The following is an 18,677-nucleotide window of genomic DNA, read 5'->3' as shown; positions in this document are numbered from 1 at the left end:
CGGCATCCGAGGAGCTAATCCACCGGAGTCTGGTGATGTTGGGATAGTTCAGATGGCTGTGTTACGGCTAGCAAAAATCTAACCTGTATGGACAGCGTCAGACTATCTTATAGTGCTGCATAGTGAAGAAATTTCTACAATTATCAGCAAATATATTAATAGTATAATAAAAAAATTCACAAAAAAGTTTGTCGTTGTTAATGGCATGAGGTTCATAGTCTAAAAATTGTGAAACTGGGGATATGGCTCCACCTAGTGGATAAATAACACAAGCACTCTGCATTCTAGCTGGAAGGTGGCATTACTTAAAAGTGTTTTTTTGGGTTTTTTTTTGGAGATATGATAAATTGGTAAAGTCTCTGAAACATGGCTCTGTATGTTTGAGGCTTTGTTAGCAAATCATAGTTTTGCATCATATTTGTAAACTAAAGCCAGGGTCATGACGACAGAGTTATGGTACAATGGAAAGATTTTAACCTGTTTGATGTTTTTGACCTGCTCCTGTTTTAGTCTGTCAATTACTGATGCAAAACTCAGACCAGGACGCTGACATCTGAATAAGGTGTATTTCAGTTTTAAAGAAACCTGTCACATGGATTAGCATATTACACAATTTGCTCATGTACTGGCATGCGCAGTGAAGTTAAGTGTCCTTGTCTTGGCTCCATCTGCTCCCTGCACATGCACCAGATGAAGTACTTGAAGAGCTTCCTTCTGGGCTGGAAGCAGAATCTTAAGTATTTAGGCTCTTGATTTCTCAAAAGAATCTGTTGATCTGCCCCAGTAACTTTGGTGTAATTTGCCTAAGTTCTCCATATTAAAACAGGTGGGTTTTTTTTGTGATGACAAATATTACTAATACGGCTGAGCAAAAGTTCTAATAAGAATTTTCTTCTAATTGCAGTTGAGCAACAAGAGCCGGCAACTGTGACATTGGACGAGGAACCTGCAGAAAACATGGTGGTTGTTCACAATGATACAAAAGAATCTCCAAAGGAAGATGGGCAAGGTGAGACCCAGGAAGCCACCGATATAACACCAGAGTCTGAAGAAAAAGCAGAATCTCCAGATCAAGCCAATGAAAATCAGAACAACGAAGTAGGATTCAAGAAAGTGTTCAAAATTGTAGGCTTTAAATTCACTGTGAAAAAGGACAAACCTGAGAAATCTGAACCTGTACAACTCTTAACTGTGAAGAAAGATGAAGTTGAAGTAAACGGCACAAACAATCATGAGGAACATGCTGATACTGCAGATGAGGGAAAGCCAGAAATCCTGCAAGAAGCCAAAGAGGGTGAGCAGCTTGGTGAAAGTCCAGATAAGCCAGAACAGGCCGCCGAAAAGGCAGATAAAACCCCTGAAGAAAATCAAAAGAAAGTAGAAGAAACTGAGGTAGAAAAAGATCAAAAGTCCCCGGTCTCTCCTACAAATCCTGTTACTGAAACATCATCTCCATTTAGAAGATTCTTTACACAAGGATGGGCTGGGCTGAGAAAAAGGACAAGCTTCAAGAAGTCAAAAGAGGAAGATCCACAGGAAGTTGAGAAACATATCAAAGTTGAGGAGCAAGAAAAGGTGGATGTACCTGAGGCTGTAAAAGAGGAGAGCACAACTGAGGCACAACCTCCTGCAGATCAACCTGTGCCACAGGAATTAAGCAAATCTTCAAGTGAAGATTCAACGGTATCTACTGAGGAAAACAGTCAACCCCCTGCTGAAGAAAAGCCAAAAACAGAGGAACCTTCACCCGATAACGATGCAGAACTTAAAGTAGAAGAAAATGTAAAAGTAGATGAAGAGGCTGCCCTTGTAGAAGAAAGCACAGATCATGCACCTGAAGTGCTGACTTCAGTTCCAGAAGAAACTGCATTGCCTGAGGTAAAGGCTGAAGCTGAAACTTTGGAAGACCATGATGAAACCCAAGCAATAGATGGTATTGCATCTTCTAGCCCACCCGCTGCAGAGGCAGTAAGTGAAGACCAGCAAGGAGCTCCTGAATCTGGAGCTGTGGATAATGATCAGGTACAGTTGGTTTCAAGTACTGAAGTTGAAGAGCTGGAAAAAAGTCAAGAAGCCATCACCACAGAAGCTGAAATGTTGTCTTCACAAGAAAAAGCCAAAATTCAAGGCAGTCCATTAAAAAAGCTTTTTAGCAGCTCGGGGTTAAGGAAACTGTCGGGGAAGAAAGCAAAAAGTAAAAAAGATGATGATAGCAAGGTAGAAGTTCCAACAGAAGCAGCTTCATCTGAGTCTCCAGAGGCTCCTGAAGTCAATGGTGGTGATAGCACTCCGTCTTCTCCTGATGAGTCAGCTGAGACCTCTCCCACAGAAAAGCCATTAGATGATATACAGCAGGCTGCAGATGCAGAGGGAGAAGGGACAACATCTGATGGAGAAAGAAAAAAAGATGGAATCACACCATGGGCCTCTTTCAAGAAACTTGTAACACCAAAAAGACGCCCAAAGCGACCCTCTGAAAGTGATAAGGAGGATGAGGTCGAAAAGGTGAAAACCTCAACTATGTCTTCTACTGATAGCGCTACTGCTGCTGCTGCTGTTGAAAATCAGGAAGAAACTAAAGAAACCAACGAAGAGCAAAAACTTGAAAAAAGCACAGAAGAAAGTAAGAAGAAAGTTGACAGTTCAGTCTCTTGGGAAGCTTTAATATGTGTTGGTTCCTCTAAGAAAAGAGCTAGAAAAACTTCAGATTCAGATGAAGATGAAGGAGTAAAATCTCAAGATGAAGCCAAGAAAACTGAAGAAACTGTCCCCGCTAAAGAGACAGATTCTGATAGCCCTATTACAAGTTCACAAGAGCAACCAATCCAAGAAAGCACATCACCAGACCAAGCTGGAAGTCCTACAGAAGCAGATGGAGTGTCTACTTGGCAGTCTTTTAAAAGGCTTGTGACTCCTAGACGGAAGTCAAGAACAAGAGAAGAGAAAACTGATGAAACCACTGCTGCAGCCAATGCAGAACAGTCAACATCAGAGGGTGAAGCTGGAAAGGAAGAAACTTGGGTTTCATTTAAGAAACTGATTCCAGGACGAAAAAAGAAAAAATCTGATGGCAAACAAGAACATCCTCTGAGTGCTGAAACTGGCCAGCCATTAAATGAAGCTGTAGAAGATGATTCTGATGAACCTGCAGTTGTTCCTTTAGCAGAGTTTGATGCTGCAGAACAGGAAAAGCTTCATGCTCAGAAATCTTTGGAAGAAGCTCTACCAACTGTTGTAGGAGAACAAGAAGTACCTTCAGAAAAATCTACTGAAGAACTTATTCATGCAGTAACCGTTACTGTAATAGAAGGAGAAAGGGCAATCACTAGTCTTGAAGAAAGATCTCCATCCTGGATCAGTGCAACTGTTTCTGAGACTATTGAGCAAGCAAAAGAAACTACTGAAAGAATAAAAACGGAGATCACAGTCGAAGAAACGGTGGTGCTAAGCACAGTCTCTGAGGCTATGACCGAAATGCCAAATACAGTAATGAATGAGATGGAGCTAACTTCAGAAGCTTTAACTGCCCTTGAGGAAGCAATAGAAAACTCATGTGCTGAAGAGACCACTGAAATGATATCTGCTGTTTCACAATTAGGCGAGTCAGTTCTTTCAACAGAAGACGCTACTCCTGTGCCAGAGGAGGATGCGAGTGGCAAGACTTTAGCAGATCAAAAGAAGCATACTGAAAATGTACTACATGAAGCCGCAGAAAAGGCTAAACTAACAATTGATACATTAGAATTTCAAGAATCTCAAAATGTGGCTGATGTGGAGACCCTGGTGATAGCTTGTGGTTCTGCTCCTCTGTGTGCTGAAGAACCAACAGATTTAACTCCTACTGCGGCAGAGCCTCAAGATGATGACACTAATGTAGTAAGCACTGAAAAGATTGTTGAACAAGAGTGCATTTGTGACACTGAAAAAAGTGACGGAAATCTCTTAATGTTCACTGAAGATCAAGTGGTAGAAAAAGTTCCAACATATAAAGAAGCTGAAGATGCCGTAGATTCATTTATCTCTGAGTCTGTGGTTCAACAAAGTACCACTACTTTGGAAGCTGTGTATGCCAAAGAGGATTTACCTTCTGCAGAAGATTCCGAGGCAAATGAAGATCTACCCAGTTCAACTGCGGTGAAAGAGTGTGTTCAAGCCTTATCAGAGGTGCAGGATGAGGAAGTGGTTCCTGCAGTGGTTACAGTCCAAATTGCATCTCCTCTTCCTTTAACAAGTGAGTTGCAGACTAAAGAAGGTGACTCTGTATCAGCTGAAGTTGTAAATGCATTAAGCGAAGTACAACCTGAGCCAGAAGCTCAGCCAGAAGAAGTTATGTCTGTATCAAGTGAAGTTCAGCCTGAAGAAGTTTTACCTGTATCCACTGAACTACAGCCCGAAGTCCTATCTGTATGCAGTGAAGTACAGCCTGAAAAAGTTACACTTGTTTCAAGCGAATTGCAGCCTGAGGAAGTTGTACCTGTATCAAGTGAACTAAAGCCTGAGGAAGTTGTACCTGTATCAAGTGAACTAAAGCCTGAAGAAGTCATATCTGCATCCAGTGAACTGCAGCCTGAAGAAATTCTACCTGTATCCAAAGAAGTACAGCCTGAAGAAGTTGTACTTGTTTCAAGTGAATTGCAGTCTGAAGAAGTTGTGCCTGTATCAAGTGAATTGCAGCCTGAAGAAGTTGTGCCTGTATCAAGTGAATTGCAGCCTGAAGAAGTTGTGCCTGTATCAAGTGAATTGCAGCCTGAAGAAGTTGTGCCTGTATCAAGTGAATTGCAGCCTGAAGAAGTTGTGCCTGTATCAAGTGAATTGCAGCCTGAAGAAGTTGTGCCTGTATCAAGTGAATTGCAGCCTGAAGAAGTTGTACCTGTATCAAGTGAACTAAAGCCTGAAGTTGTACCTGTATCAAGTGAACTAAAGCCTGAAGAAGTCATCACTGCATCCAGTGAACTGCAGCCTGAAGAAGATCTAAATGTATCAAGCAAAGTGGAGTCTGTAGAAGTTGTGCTTGTGTCAAGTGAAGTGGAGCCTGAAGAAGCTGTGCCTTTATCTAGTGAACTGGAGGCTGAAAAAACACTATCCACGAGTGAGGTACAACCTGAAGAGATTGCATCGGTTTCAAATGAGGTCCAAGCTGAGGAGTGTTTAAGTGCATCAAATGAGCTGCAGATTGAAGTTGGTTCTGAGTCAAGTGAGGTAAAGAGTGAAGAAGTTTCTTTTTCAGTAGTGCAGAAGGCTGAAGAAGTTATTCCTGTATGCACTGGTTTTGAGGATAAAAGTGGTGTTTCAGAATATTCTGAACCATCAGTACTAGAGGAGATCAAGGCTGAAGGACTTCCTGAGTCTGCTGAAGAGCAAGACAAAGAATGTGTTCCTCTGCCAGTCTTGGTGCAGTCTGAAGAAGGTCTGAATGTGCCAGTTGAGGAACAGGCTGAAGAAGGTATCTCTAAATCAGATGATGCACAGGCAGAAGAAAGTATCACTGTACCAACTGAGGTGCAGCCTGAAGAAAGTATTCCTGAGTCAGAAGAGGTACAGGTTGAAGTAGGTACAAGTGTGTTGGCTGAGATAAAAGTTGAAGAAAGTATCCCTGTGTTAGCTGAGATGGACGAAGAAAAAGTTGCCCCTGTGTTAGATGATTTGCCCGTTGAAGAACACGCCCCCAAATCAGCTGAGGTGCAGGCTACAGAAAGTGCATCTGTGTCAGTTAAAGATACTGTGCAAGCGGATGATGGAGCTAGTCTTGCAGATGATGTGCAGGTTAAAGAAAGTTCCTCTGTGTCAAATGACTTGAAGGCTGAAGAAACTTCCCCAGCCTTAACTGAGATTCAAGATGAAAATAAAGTTCCTGAAGAAAGTTCCCCATTGTCAGGTGAAGTGCCGGCCGAAGAAAGCTCCAAAGGGTCAGTTGAGGTGAAGGTTGAAGAAAGTGTGGAAGAGGCAGATAAAGTGGACTCAATAGAAGTCACTCCTGTGATTCTAGCTAAGGAAATCATGCAAGCTGAAGAATGTGTCTCTAAGACAGATGACAAGCAGACCCAAGTGAGTACACAAGTGGATACTGAAGTACACGCTGAGCCAACGGCTCCTGAAGGAGTTGAACAAATTAGTGACGTACAATCAGAAGTCTCAGAAGTAGCAGCTGAGGAAATTGCGATTCCAGTCGTATTACAGGATGATGGCGCTACCAGTGCTGATGTAACTGAGCAACCTAAGGAATATGTTGAGGAGGTTCCTACTGTGAATGAAGTAGTTAATCAAGAAGATGTTTCAAAGGTAGTTGAAAAGGATGACCAAGAAAGTGAAAGCATTCTGGATTCTACAGAGCATGAAGAAAGTTGCAGGGATAACCAAACACAGACCTTAGCCACTGAAGAAACCATGGTGGTGAATAATGAAGATGTAATGCCCTCCACAGCACAGGAAGAAGTAAAAGAATCCAAAGAAGACCCTAAAGAGGACAAGTTAACTCACAGTCAAGAAGAAGTTGTGGAAGTGAAGGAGGAAGTGGAAGTTGTTACTACAGATATTCCAGAGTTGGAAAGCTCCGAGGCAACCAAAGTATCTGAACCAGTTACTGCAGCTGCCGTGGAAGAACAGGTGATAGCAGAGACTGTAGAAACTCTAGAGATACCCAAAGATAGCATACAGTCTTCAGAAGGGGCTGAGGACACAACATCTGAAGACCATGAAGTATTGTCCGAAGGACTGAAGGTTGTAGTAGAATCCGTCTCTCAGAAAGCTGCAGCTATTGTGGATGCTGCAATTGAAGCCGCTACAAACTGTTTTGTTGTTGATGCTACCAGCCAAGACACAACTGAGAAAACTACTGTATGTGAAAAGGTGGAACTGACCGAAGAAACGAACATCCAAACTATCAGCATTGAATCATGCAGCACAACTATTGTCCAAACTATCATTGAAGCGGTAGTAAGTAACATTCATGTAAATGAAACGGATAGTGTTCAAGGACAGAGTCTGGAAAATGAACTTGAGTCGCAAATTCAGGAAACTGTAACTGTGGAGGAGCACATCAGATCATGTCCACAGCCTAAAGAAAGCCAACCAGAAATTACAGAACAAGTACAGGACATGGGAAAGGAAACTGAACAAGCTGTTGCGGCTCAAGAGGAGAGTCAACATCAAGTGTCCACTCAGGCTCCAGAGGTGAATGCTCAGGAAAGTGCACCGACTGTTGAATCCTGAGGCCTCTTGTAAGTTTCCCATCTATAACAGTAACATTTACTAATTAAAATATCAACACAAAATGTTAAAAAGGGATTGTTCAGCCAATATAGTTTACAAAACAATACAAAAAAAATGGGTCTAGAGCCCCGTGAAAGAAAGACACTCCTCTTATTGATTCCTCTACCGATCCTGTCCTGACCCTGCTTGGGTCTCCCATTATGCTCTGCCTTCCAGTCCTTCTTCTGAGCCCGATTTAGAAAAATATCGATTGGACAATCCCTTAAAAGCTAAGGTCCCTGTTTTAATGTCTTGTGATGTATTATTGAAAGATGGTAGATGCCTTCATAGGGATCCATGAGTCTAAATGCTAAATGGAGATTCCCGAAACATAGCGAATGTAAAGCAGAATATATATAATATATATAATAAAAATTAAAAGTAGACGATGGATTAGATAGACATTGGAGGTAATTCATTAAGATTGCTGTTTCCAGTCTTAATAAATTTCTGCGCTGGTTTGAGATATGCCTGAATTAAGATTTTCCATCCTCCTTATGATTTTGGTGCACTCCAGTGATAAAACTCATGCCAGTTTTCTGACACGTGTTATAGTATATTTGTGTGGTGCTTTGGTCTCCACCCAACAATGTGGCGCATTTTAGGCTCAAAACCCCCCAAAAAAACTATGCACCAAAAATGCACAGAGATTAGCAAAATAGGTTGGTAACCCCCTTCAGCCCCCAAATATAGATTAGTATACAGCATATTTTAGCAAACTGTATAAAATCAAATCAAAAGTATTGTTCAAATAACTGCAGGTGTAGATACACGTGCACATAAATCATGACTTTCTGAGGCTAGAGTCCCATTGTGGTCTCAGAGAAGCTCTTTGGGTGCCATAATGATTATTAGATATTGACTAATCAGTAAATATTTTCATTTTTTGCATTCATTTTTTAACAGTACTATACACAAAATATAACACTCTTTTTATTTTATTCCCTAGCTTGTAGTTTAAGAACTGAAGAAACGAGAATGTGAAAGCTGCTGAAGCTACCAAAGAGGTGGAAGCTGCAATGTGAAGAAGCTGACAACTCTAAAGTATAAATTCTAAAGATGGAGCACACCCACCTTCATTACTAAGAATGAACTGTCTGACAATCCTGAGGTCTCATTGGGAGCTTTAACCAGATTTGTCCCTTGCTCTTAAATATTTAAAGATCTTCTCAAGGCTTTTTATGTTCTTGTTTAGAGGCTGAATATTAGGAGGCAGAATCCTAGGGAGTTCTATTCCGGTTTGCCTTTTAAGGTACCTGGCACCAAAGTCTTACATCTGGATTAAGGCTGTATGATTGAAATATCTCAAAGTACATTGCCAGAGTTATGTCTGTGTAAAACTGTCCAAAACTGGAGGGGGGCATCTTGTGTATTTATGTGTATATCTTCATTCTGTTTTCATTTTAATAACTGTATATTTTCTTGTTTTCGATTATAAATGTATTAAAGGAGAAGAAAACAGCAAACTAGTCTAGCATACAATGCCTTACAAGTGAAGCTTACCTGCATGTGATCAACACATAATATTTTAGCAGCTTTACCTTAAAATGCGACCTGTTTAACCAAAAGCTGGGATTGGCGATGCGACAGAGCTTGCGAAACGTTTGCTGTTTTATTGTCTTCAAAAGTAAATCTTGGTTAAGAAAAAATAGGCAGTAGAAGCTGTTTACGGTGACATTTAAATTATTACCCAAAGTTATTATAAATGAAACATACCTATATTAAGTGCACTATAAACTTTATTAAGACAGTTTCGATTCTTTAGTTTTCGTTTGGTTTTTTTTTTTATTTTACTTTTGCATTCAAGTCTATCACATATATCATCTGTGTAACCGCAGTTTTGCACCTAAATTATCTACTGGGGATAAAATCGACTCACTCGAGAATGAAAGGTCTTGGAATGTTTCTTATTTCTGTTGCCCCTTATTCCAGTGAAATCTCCCCGTATATGTTTGATCTGCAGACTTTTTAATTGTCGTTTTTTATGTGTCTTTCATTATGCTTCTGTACATTTTGCTAAACTGTGATTTCTAAACAATATAAGTTTAAATAAAATTCCTGCTTTTACCTCTGTTGTTATATATCAATATAGAAAGCTAATCTATAGGTATTTCTTGGGTAATAACAAGGCGCAACCCTTCCATGGTTAAAGGGTGTTCTAATTCCTTTATTTTACTGACCTAGTAAGGCTTAAAATAATAGACTATACTCTTCTCTCCTTTCAACTGGGGATCTAGGGGAGAGTCTCAGTTCGTTCCCTGTTCTAAGTTCACACTGATTTTTTTTTTTTTGGTCAGGGTTTTGAAGCCGTATCCACCTCAAAACCCTGACCAAAAAGACGGCTCCTATTGAAATCAAAGGGAGCCGCTCAGGTCTTTTTTTTTTTTTTTTTCCCAGGAGCGGTTTCTTCCAGCTCCTGGAAAAAAGATGCTAATTCTTCAGGCCAAGTCACCTCGCGATTCTACCTGAAGACAAACCGTCCTCCGGACTAGGCCCATGCATTGGGTGTAATATGGAGCAGAGTGCGTGGCTGAATGCCGATGCAGTGCACTGGCTTTCAGTCGCAGCTACCCAGTTTTTTGGATCGGTATCTGAGGCGGCCTAGTTTTGTGGATTGGAATCTGAGGCGGACTCCACCTCAGGTTCCTATCCAAAAAACTCTGTGTGAATTTACCCTCAGAGAATCGAAAGACCCCTTTGCGAAGGATCTTACTTTGCCAAGCTGCTTGACACACCTAAGATCACCCATCTTTCCTTCCACTCACGCCCCATGCGTGTCTGAGTTCATAGGATAATATGAAATGAGTGTATATATTTTATAGATCTATTAACCTGAGTGGGTTGGTACTAGCCACTAACATACAGAGAAATACATATCAGTGGATGCCAAGCAAATACAGGTAAAGGCACAATACAATACAGGAAATAAAATGGGAATAAAAGAGAATCTCCCATAAAACTACTAAAGCGAATTGACTACCAATGTAATCGCAACATTCTTAAAGGGATTTGTAGGACTGATATGAACAAGGACTAATAATTTCAAAAAAAGATACATAACCGAGGGTCTCTTCATCACACCCTTTAAGGCTCACAGTATATGAATACAGTTTTACAGTATTACCATCACTGTATGGTGGAAGTGAAAGAGACCTATGCCTATAGGGGACCCTGCAAAGAAGAACATTTTGGACTTGGTTAATGGTGGCTTTCTTGTTTGTGTTGGATGCTGACACAGTAGTTCCCATACAAACCTATGAGTTCCACACTGTAAGCAGTGATAGAGGATAACTTCATAACTTGGTACAACCCTTATTGATAGGAAGGGGGACAACTTCATGATCGGTGGGGAGGCAGCAGCTGTGAACCCCACAAGCCAGAGAATGGGGCTCTGCTTCTCCCATCCTGATGGAGTAAAAGTCTGAACTGTATCTCCAGCACGCTCCTAAAGAAGGAATGGAACAACATGCATTTCTGGCCTGCCACTCCAGTTTTGCATCCCTGGTGTTTTTAAAAGCATTATACTTTGAGAATAGCATTTTTGCTCAGTGGCTTTGCTATAGACTTTTTTTTTTTTTTTTTTTGGGGGGGGGGGGGGGGGGAAGCTACCATAAATGCAACACCCCCCTTTTTTCTTACTAAAACCCCCCAAAAACCTGAGTGTGCAGGTAGTCTAAATGGTGTGGACTTTCGTGATGCAGAGATCCTGTGGATCGCATTTCGATCACAAAATTAATTTCTGCACATATTCTGTACAATTTTTTTTTTCTACATTGTGTGAGATTTCCAGTTTTATTCCTACTGTGAAATCCTACAAAGAAATTCCACACGTAAATTCTGAAGTGTTTGCAGTCTCTTTACAAAAAATGTCCTAAAAGTTGTGCCAAGAGTACAAGTAGCACTAACTAAACTGAAAATTTTCAGCAAATATGCAGTAGAAAAAGTGTTTTACAGTCCATGTATAGTGGATGGAATTCTGATCTCGTTCCCACAGTGGTAAAATACGCGCAGCAGGAACGCTGATGTTTTTAAAACCACTCCGGTTTTGGAAATAGCAGTATGTTGATTATATCTATGGAAATTCTGGCGGTTTCCTATAGGTATAGTTAAAGCAGAAAGTCTGTAGAGAACGGCACAGTGGACTCACAGATGTCATTTCAGCCCCTTTTATTCAATGAACATGAGCCCAGAAAGTTGTGCTGCAAAATCGGACAGGAAAAGGACCGTGTAATTCATGGTCATGTGCATGGGCCCATAGAAATGAATAGGCCAGTGTACTACTGTACTGTAGGTAATCATCAAAAGTATCACCAGCCTTCTAGACAAGACATGGTAGTAAAATAGGCATGTGCAGCTTGTGACCAGTACAGTGGCCCTTGAAGTATTGCATACCATCACTGCAGTGATCATATATGCAGTCATGAAAAAAAAAAATACACACTTTATATGGTATACAGGACATGATCTAAAAAACCTCACCTGGACCTTAGAACGTCTTAGGGAAATCTGATGAAGAACACCACATGAAAAATTACAGCATGACATTATTTACCAAAAACTAGGCCAAAATGCAGAAGCAGTGTGTGAAAAATCAGAGAGGACCTGTCACCAAGTCTGAAAAGTCATTGAAACATATAATCTAAAATGCTCTGTCACCCAGAGTGTTTTACTAAAAGAAAGCCAAATCTGCTTCTAAAGTATACTACGAAAAGCTACATAAAACCATACCTCCCAACCGTCCCGGATTCAGCGGGACAGTCACAGATTCTGGGTTCTGTCCCGCTGTCCCAGTCAGCGAGAGGTATGTCCTAGTATTAACTCATCTGTGTCCAGAGTTAAATACAATGGTGAAACAGGAACCATCCTCAGAAACCTTCTGCTTCATCGCTCTGTTTGAAGCACAGTTAAACTAGAGGCAGATGGAGGGGGCATTAAACTAGGGGGCTGCTGGATGGGGACATTAAACTTGGGGCAATTTGGAAGGAGACTGGGAAACTGGAGGAGGACATTCAACCATGGGGGTAGCTGGAGGGGGACATGTCTACTTCTAGTTGCCCCTAGTTTAATGTCCCCATCCAGCTACCCCCCACAGCTTAATGTCCCCCTCAGCTCCCCCAGTTTAATGTGCCCCTCTAGTTTCTTCATACTGTGGGGCAATTGGAGGGGAACATAATAATATGGGGGCATATAATGTTAGGGTAGAAAGATGATACTGTGTGGGGGCAAATACAAAAATATATGAGAATGGGTGGAGTCAACATAGAAGTGTATGGAGCTAAATTTGCATAGCACTTTGCACATTCTGTCCCTCTTTTTATCTTTTGAAAGTTGGGAGGTATGCATAAAACATTTCAGTTACATTTTAAAGAGGAGCTTACATGATAAGACATGTTATATACCGCTGCAAGCCGACAGTGCACTGAATTCAGTGCGCTTTCAGTTTTATAGGTATCTACCCCAGTTCCAAAGATATTTGTGTTATTAGTTTAGCTACTAATATCACTACATTGTCAAATGGATCACAGCCTCACAGCTCAGTAACATGGCTGGGTGGTGAGGAACGCCCCTCGTCACAGTACAAGACTATAGAAGTGTACCATCAGGGGGCGTTCCTCACCACCCAGCGAGGAACACTGAGCCGTATCCTCTGACACTGCAGTGATAACACTAGCCGAAAACAACAACCCCAATATCTCTTGAACTAGGTTAGATATCTGCAAAACTGACTGTCAGCTTTGCAGCGGTGTATAATATGCTCTGTATTAGAGGACATGAAAGGTCTTCTAGACTAGGTAGATTAGATAAAGAAAGACCAATGCACCCAGATAAGCTCATAGAGGACCCAAAGACTAAAGCCTAGATCCAGTTCTGACAAGTGAGTTGATACTTCTGGTGTGGAGCTTTAAATGATAAAATTCTTGGACTACATGTTCATGTATTACTGACTACAGTTATAAATGAGAGGTTCTTAGCGCACAATTTGGGTATTGTGTGAGCCCATCTGCCACGTCACGGCGACCTCATTCAGATGGGTCCCTACACTAAGACTTTATTTGTAGAAGAAATACTGACTCCTCCTCCAATCTATAGACTAGACCCCAGAGATCAAATTCTTAAAAACTGCACTGTAACAGTGAATCTTTAAGACGTTTATCTCTTGCCCCCTTATGTAAAGTGTTAGTGTAGGGACCCATCCTAATAAGACCACTAAGGTGGTTGATGGGCTCAAGCATGTGATGCCAAAAATTTGCTACCACATCACAATGGCTAAAACATAATAATGTGCTATACATTACTAAACAGACTAATACATATATTTATTGCATTTATTTAAATGTTTTTAAATTACATAATTGGTACAGCTTAAAAACGAAAGCTCTAACTATACATCATGTCATGATAGAAAATATACACATATGGTACACATCTTACACAAATTGAATATGGACAAACTACTATATATATATATATATATATATATATATATATATATATATCTGCTCCTACCCCTAGTCTCATCTCCTTTTGCCTTATCCTTGCTCTCTTCTCCGACCACTTTTTCTCCTTTCCTTACCTCTAATCCCTCTTCTCCTCTGCTCCTACCACTCCTCTTCTCTTACAGCTCTTTTCCTCCTACCACCCTATGTCTTTGTATCTTCTACTTATCATTTCCCTCCACTCCTCTCCTATCACCTCCCATCCTCTATTCCTTTCCCTCATATTGTCTCCTTTCCTACTACACCATCTCTACTCTTGAATCTCCTTTCCTCCCTTTTTACTGCACCTCTTACTCTTCTTACCTGTCCTTTCCTGGAACTTTTCTTTTACTATCATCTCTCGTCTGCACTCCTTCCCTCTTTCTACATACCTTCTACTCTTACCTCTCATCTCCTCCTACCCCTCTTCTACATCTTCCTTTCCTCTTCTCCTATAACTCCTCTACTTCTTACCATCCTCTCCTCCTACTGCTTCTCTCCTCCTATCCCTCCTCTCCTTCAGAATGACTAAGACCTACTTAAGCAAACATTATATCCACAGATACTATCTGTGTAGATACAATGATAATTTCCTGAAATATATATCTTATTAAGCCCACACAATTAAAACGACCAGCATGTGAGACATAATGACGGTATTGCAAAATCTGCTTGCTACCTAAATTAGACTTCAATTCTCAAACAGGGAATAAAACTTAACATTTATTAGTTACTAAATATAAAACATATCTGGTGCTCAAAACCAAACTATGCATAATGAGACCTAACTGAATGGTTCCAATGTTAGGGTCCATTCACACGGAGTAACGTGCCGTGTGACCTGGCACGTATACGGCGTGTGAAATTTTGAGCGCCGTAAAAGCCCCCATTGATTTCAATGGGAGCCTGGATCGTATACGCTGCGTTATTTGGCAGCCGTGATTTTGCGGTGATTTTGCAAAATCACGGCTGCAAAATAATGTGGCGTATACGATCCAGGCTCCCATTGAAATCAATGGGAGCTTTTACGGCGCTCAAAATCTCATACGCCGTATACGTGCCAGGTCACACGGCACGTTACTCCGTGTGAATGGAACCTAAGGATGGATGTGTCTCACTCACTACAATTGTGCTGTCCTGACCACAGCCATACTACACCACTATAGGGCTAGACCTATATTGTGTCCACCCACAGATCACAGTTTCATTTAACAGGATATCTGATATTAGTGTAAGATCCCTTCAATTTCCTATTCTCCAAGGAGACAAGGGAGTGTGTCAATGGACCTCCTGTGTCTAATTGTTTCCACTGGAAAAGGGGAAAAAAATAAAAGCTATCACCTTTTCCACCCAGTCACTCAATGCATCACATTCACCCTTACTACTAACACTAAAATATCAGGCACAGTGCCAAGTACAAGCAGGTAATGTATCATTATTGAGGGGGCATATACATCAGTGATGGTCTACAGTAACTTCCCAGGCATTTGTTTTGCCCTAGCTACTGGCAGAATCAATGATTTTTTACTTCTCTGCTGATGCTGTTCTAATGTACAACTTCTATTAGCAGGATCCATTCAGAATTATCAGCGCTAGACAGTATTAGACAGTATTAGCCTTAGGGCCCCTTCACACGGCCTAAGCGCGCCACTCATTTAGACATGTATACACCATCTACAAAAACAAACCATCTATTAACCATCTACAAAAACAACAATAGGCCCATAGATACAATCTGTGGAAATACAAATAGAAATTCCTAAAACATAACTTTTATTATGTCCACACAATGAAACTTTCTAGCATCTGAGACATAATGACAGCATTGCAAAAACTGCTAGCTACATAAATTGGTTTACTACCTGCCTAAGTGTGAACCCCAGGATAGTTGGCAATGCTGTACAGCATAAGTATGTCAACTGTCCCAGAAGCTAATTTAAGATACAAAATGAAGACTCCCCAAGACTCTCCTCTTCTCTTATGCCTCTTCTTCTTGTACCCATCCTCACTCTCCTTTACTCCTCCTCCTTGTATCTCATCCTACCCCTCTTCTCATCTTATCCCTTCTTACCCTTCTTCTTCTCTTACCCCACCTCTCCTGCTATAATGACTCTCCTCTGCTCCTGCCCCTACTCTCCTCTCCTTTTCGCTTACTCTCTCTCTCTCTCTTTCTCCTTTCTCTCTTAATATTTCACCCCTCTCTTCCTCCTCCTCTTACACACCCTTTCCTCCAATCCTTCCTCTCCTCTTATCTTTTCCTTACACATATAATACCCTCCTATAACACATCTACTCTCCACCTATTGCTCATTTCCAGCTACCATTCTCTCCTCTTCTCCTAACACTCCTCTGAGCTCCTCCTATGTTTCCTCAACTTTCCTTCAAACCTTTCCCTCCTCTCTTTCTACCCTTCTTCTCCTTGCATCTCTCCACTATGCCTGTGCTTCCTCTCACTGTACTCCTCAGTTTTTCCTTCCCCTCCTTTTCTTTATTCCCACCCCTCATCTCTCTCTTCACATCAGTCCTCTCCTCCTAACCTTCCTTTCCTCCTACCCCTCATCTTCTCCTTCCTCTCTTCTGCTTTTTTTCTACTCCTCCTTACCTCCTTTCCTATCCATCTCCTCTCCTATTCTCTAATCCCTCATCTCCTCTCCTCCTACAGCTTCTCTCCTCCTACCCCTTCTCTTCTCTTACCCATCCATGACACTTACGTTTTCCCCTCTTTTGCTTTTACCTCTCCTCTAAACCACCCCTCTTCTCTTCCTACTCCTCTAAGCCTTCTACCTCTCCTCTTCAATCCTTCTACCCCTTCTTTATTTTTTGGTATAGCTTCTCTTTGCTCCTTACCACACTTCTCCTATTAGTCCTCTTCCCCTCTCCTTTTCTCTCTTTTCATCCTATGCCACCTCACTTCTCCTCTTCTCCTATCCCTCCTTTCCATTCCTCACCTCCTACTCCTCTCCTCTCCACTATCCTCTCTACGTCTTTCTTCACTCTACTTCTCCTACTGCTTCCACTCCTCATACCTCACCTCTTTAACTACTCCCCTCTCCTACTACCCCCCTCTACACCTAACTCTCCTCTTCTCTCCTCCTATCACTCCTATCCTTCTACCTATCCTCCCATGCTGAATTAAAATACAAATTGAAGACCATCCCTAAGACTCTCCTCTTCTCCTATGACTCCTCTCTTTATACCCTCCTCCACATCTTCCTCGCCCTTCCTCCCACTGCTTCTTGTCTCTCATATTATCCCTCTTCTCATTTTTTCCTAGCCCTACTCTTTTCTTACCCCACCTCTCCCCTCCTGGCGTAATGACTCTTTTCTGCTCCTACCCCTAGTCTCCTATTTTACATGCGTTTTACCCTTCTCCTTTCCTACTCTTATCTTCTCTCCTTTTATCTAAAACATCTCCTCTACTCCTCTCTATCCTAAAAAATTCTATACACATAGACATGCTGCTATTGATAGAGAGAATCATAGTTAGCACTTTGCATGTATTTATACTTATTTTGCAGAATCTTATATTGACAATCACATGGTTTATTTATTATTTGAATTTTGGGATACGAGTTACAATGGAGCCTATTATTTTGGGTGGACACATGATTTCTACATCATCCATTTATACCATGTTGCCCTTGTATTGACAATCACAGGTATATTATCCTAGCACAATCCACCTGCAATGTTTTACCTCACTCTCTCCCACCCTACTGCTGCTCAACCTGGTGCCAAATTCAAATGGACAAAATCACAGAATCATTGACGCCATTATTGTTTTCAAAGGGACGATTATATAACGATATATTATTCCTCCACTGTGCAACCAAGTTTCTTTTTTTCTTTTTAACTATGGGCAGCAGAATATGGCTCATAGTGCAGGTGAGAGGCAATCGCAGCCTAGCAATTCCTTTGAATTGAGAGGCAGCTCATGCTAAGGCTTCTGACATGTTGCTGGTGAAATTTCGTCCCAGACTTAATTTTAAAAACTGCATCTTTATCTACATTTACACTTACACTTAGTAACAGCAGAAATACTTAAGTGATATAATATACAAATATATCTAAAAACAAATTTACATACATACAGATTTTCTTAAATTAGTGTAAAGTTAATTCTGTTAAATATATATTGCGATAATTCACCAGGTTCACCCAGCAGTTCTGGTCTATAACACAACTACACTTACTATACTCTGATAAAAGAAGGCCCAGGGGAGGTGCATAAACATAACAAACAGTGTGACTCACCTCTCCTGGTCTCTCACTGTGCTCCAGACACTGTGTTAGGGGGCGTTCACACTACCGTCGGTGTCCGACATGTAGTGTCCGCTCCTAGTGTCCGCTCAAAATCTGTCACGGACACTAGGAGCGGACACTAGATGTGTCCGTGACACCTGTCATTCACTTGAATGGGCATCGGGTGCGTTCTTTTGCACTCCGTGCCCGCCCCTTCCTGTCCGCAAGAGAAGATGTCCGACTTCTCAAGCGGACAGAAAAACCCTGCATGCACCGGACACCGACGGTAGTGTGAACGCTCCCTTAGTGAGTTAGTTAGTTAGAGTGTTAGTTATATTTACACAACACACCTGGATCTTTGCTTATTATTCTCTGAGGACAGAATAGACCACAGAGTATAATAATAGTATGTGGGTGAAGAACTCCCCAAATTTTAATTTTTTTGGAAAATATATAATGAACTCAGGCCATTACAAACTGCTCTAACTAATGTATCTGTATATGTATTCAAATATAACATACTCACCTTACACATGATGTAGATAGACATACCTGCTATGATCACGGACATCATTCACACAGACATACATGGTACCTTAAATTCCTCTGACAAATTTTTTGTTCTTTGTCCTGTGTATAAACAGGGATAAAACCATGTCAGCTACAAACAAAGTTTATGATAGCAGTAATATGTAACATACAGTACATATG

The 18,677-nt window shown here is 41.1% G+C and overlaps 1 protein-coding gene across 2 annotated transcripts in view; it reads left to right on the top strand.

Annotated features, from left to right (window-relative positions):
* AKAP12 (A-kinase anchoring protein 12) overlaps positions 1 to 9,315 on the top strand; it is a 103,458-nt gene extending 94,143 nt beyond the window's left edge. For both annotated transcript variants that reach the window (XM_075267506.1, XM_075267507.1), the window contains 2 exons: positions 905 to 7,217; positions 8,198 to 9,315. In XM_075267506.1, the coding sequence (XP_075123607.1) occupies positions 905 to 7,209 (6,305 nt within the window). In that variant the 3' untranslated portion in view covers positions 7,210 to 7,217; positions 8,198 to 9,315. The remainder of the gene's footprint in view (positions 1 to 904; positions 7,218 to 8,197) is intronic.
* The last annotated feature ends 9,362 nt before the right edge of the window (positions 9,316 to 18,677 follow it).

Source organism: Leptodactylus fuscus, chromosome 3 (genome assembly GCF_031893055.1).
Source record: "Leptodactylus fuscus isolate aLepFus1 chromosome 3, aLepFus1.hap2, whole genome shotgun sequence".
NCBI lineage: Eukaryota > Metazoa > Chordata > Amphibia > Anura > Leptodactylidae > Leptodactylus > Leptodactylus fuscus.
The sequence above is the reverse complement of the archived record's forward strand: the minus strand, read 5'-3'. Positions and strand labels throughout refer to the sequence as shown.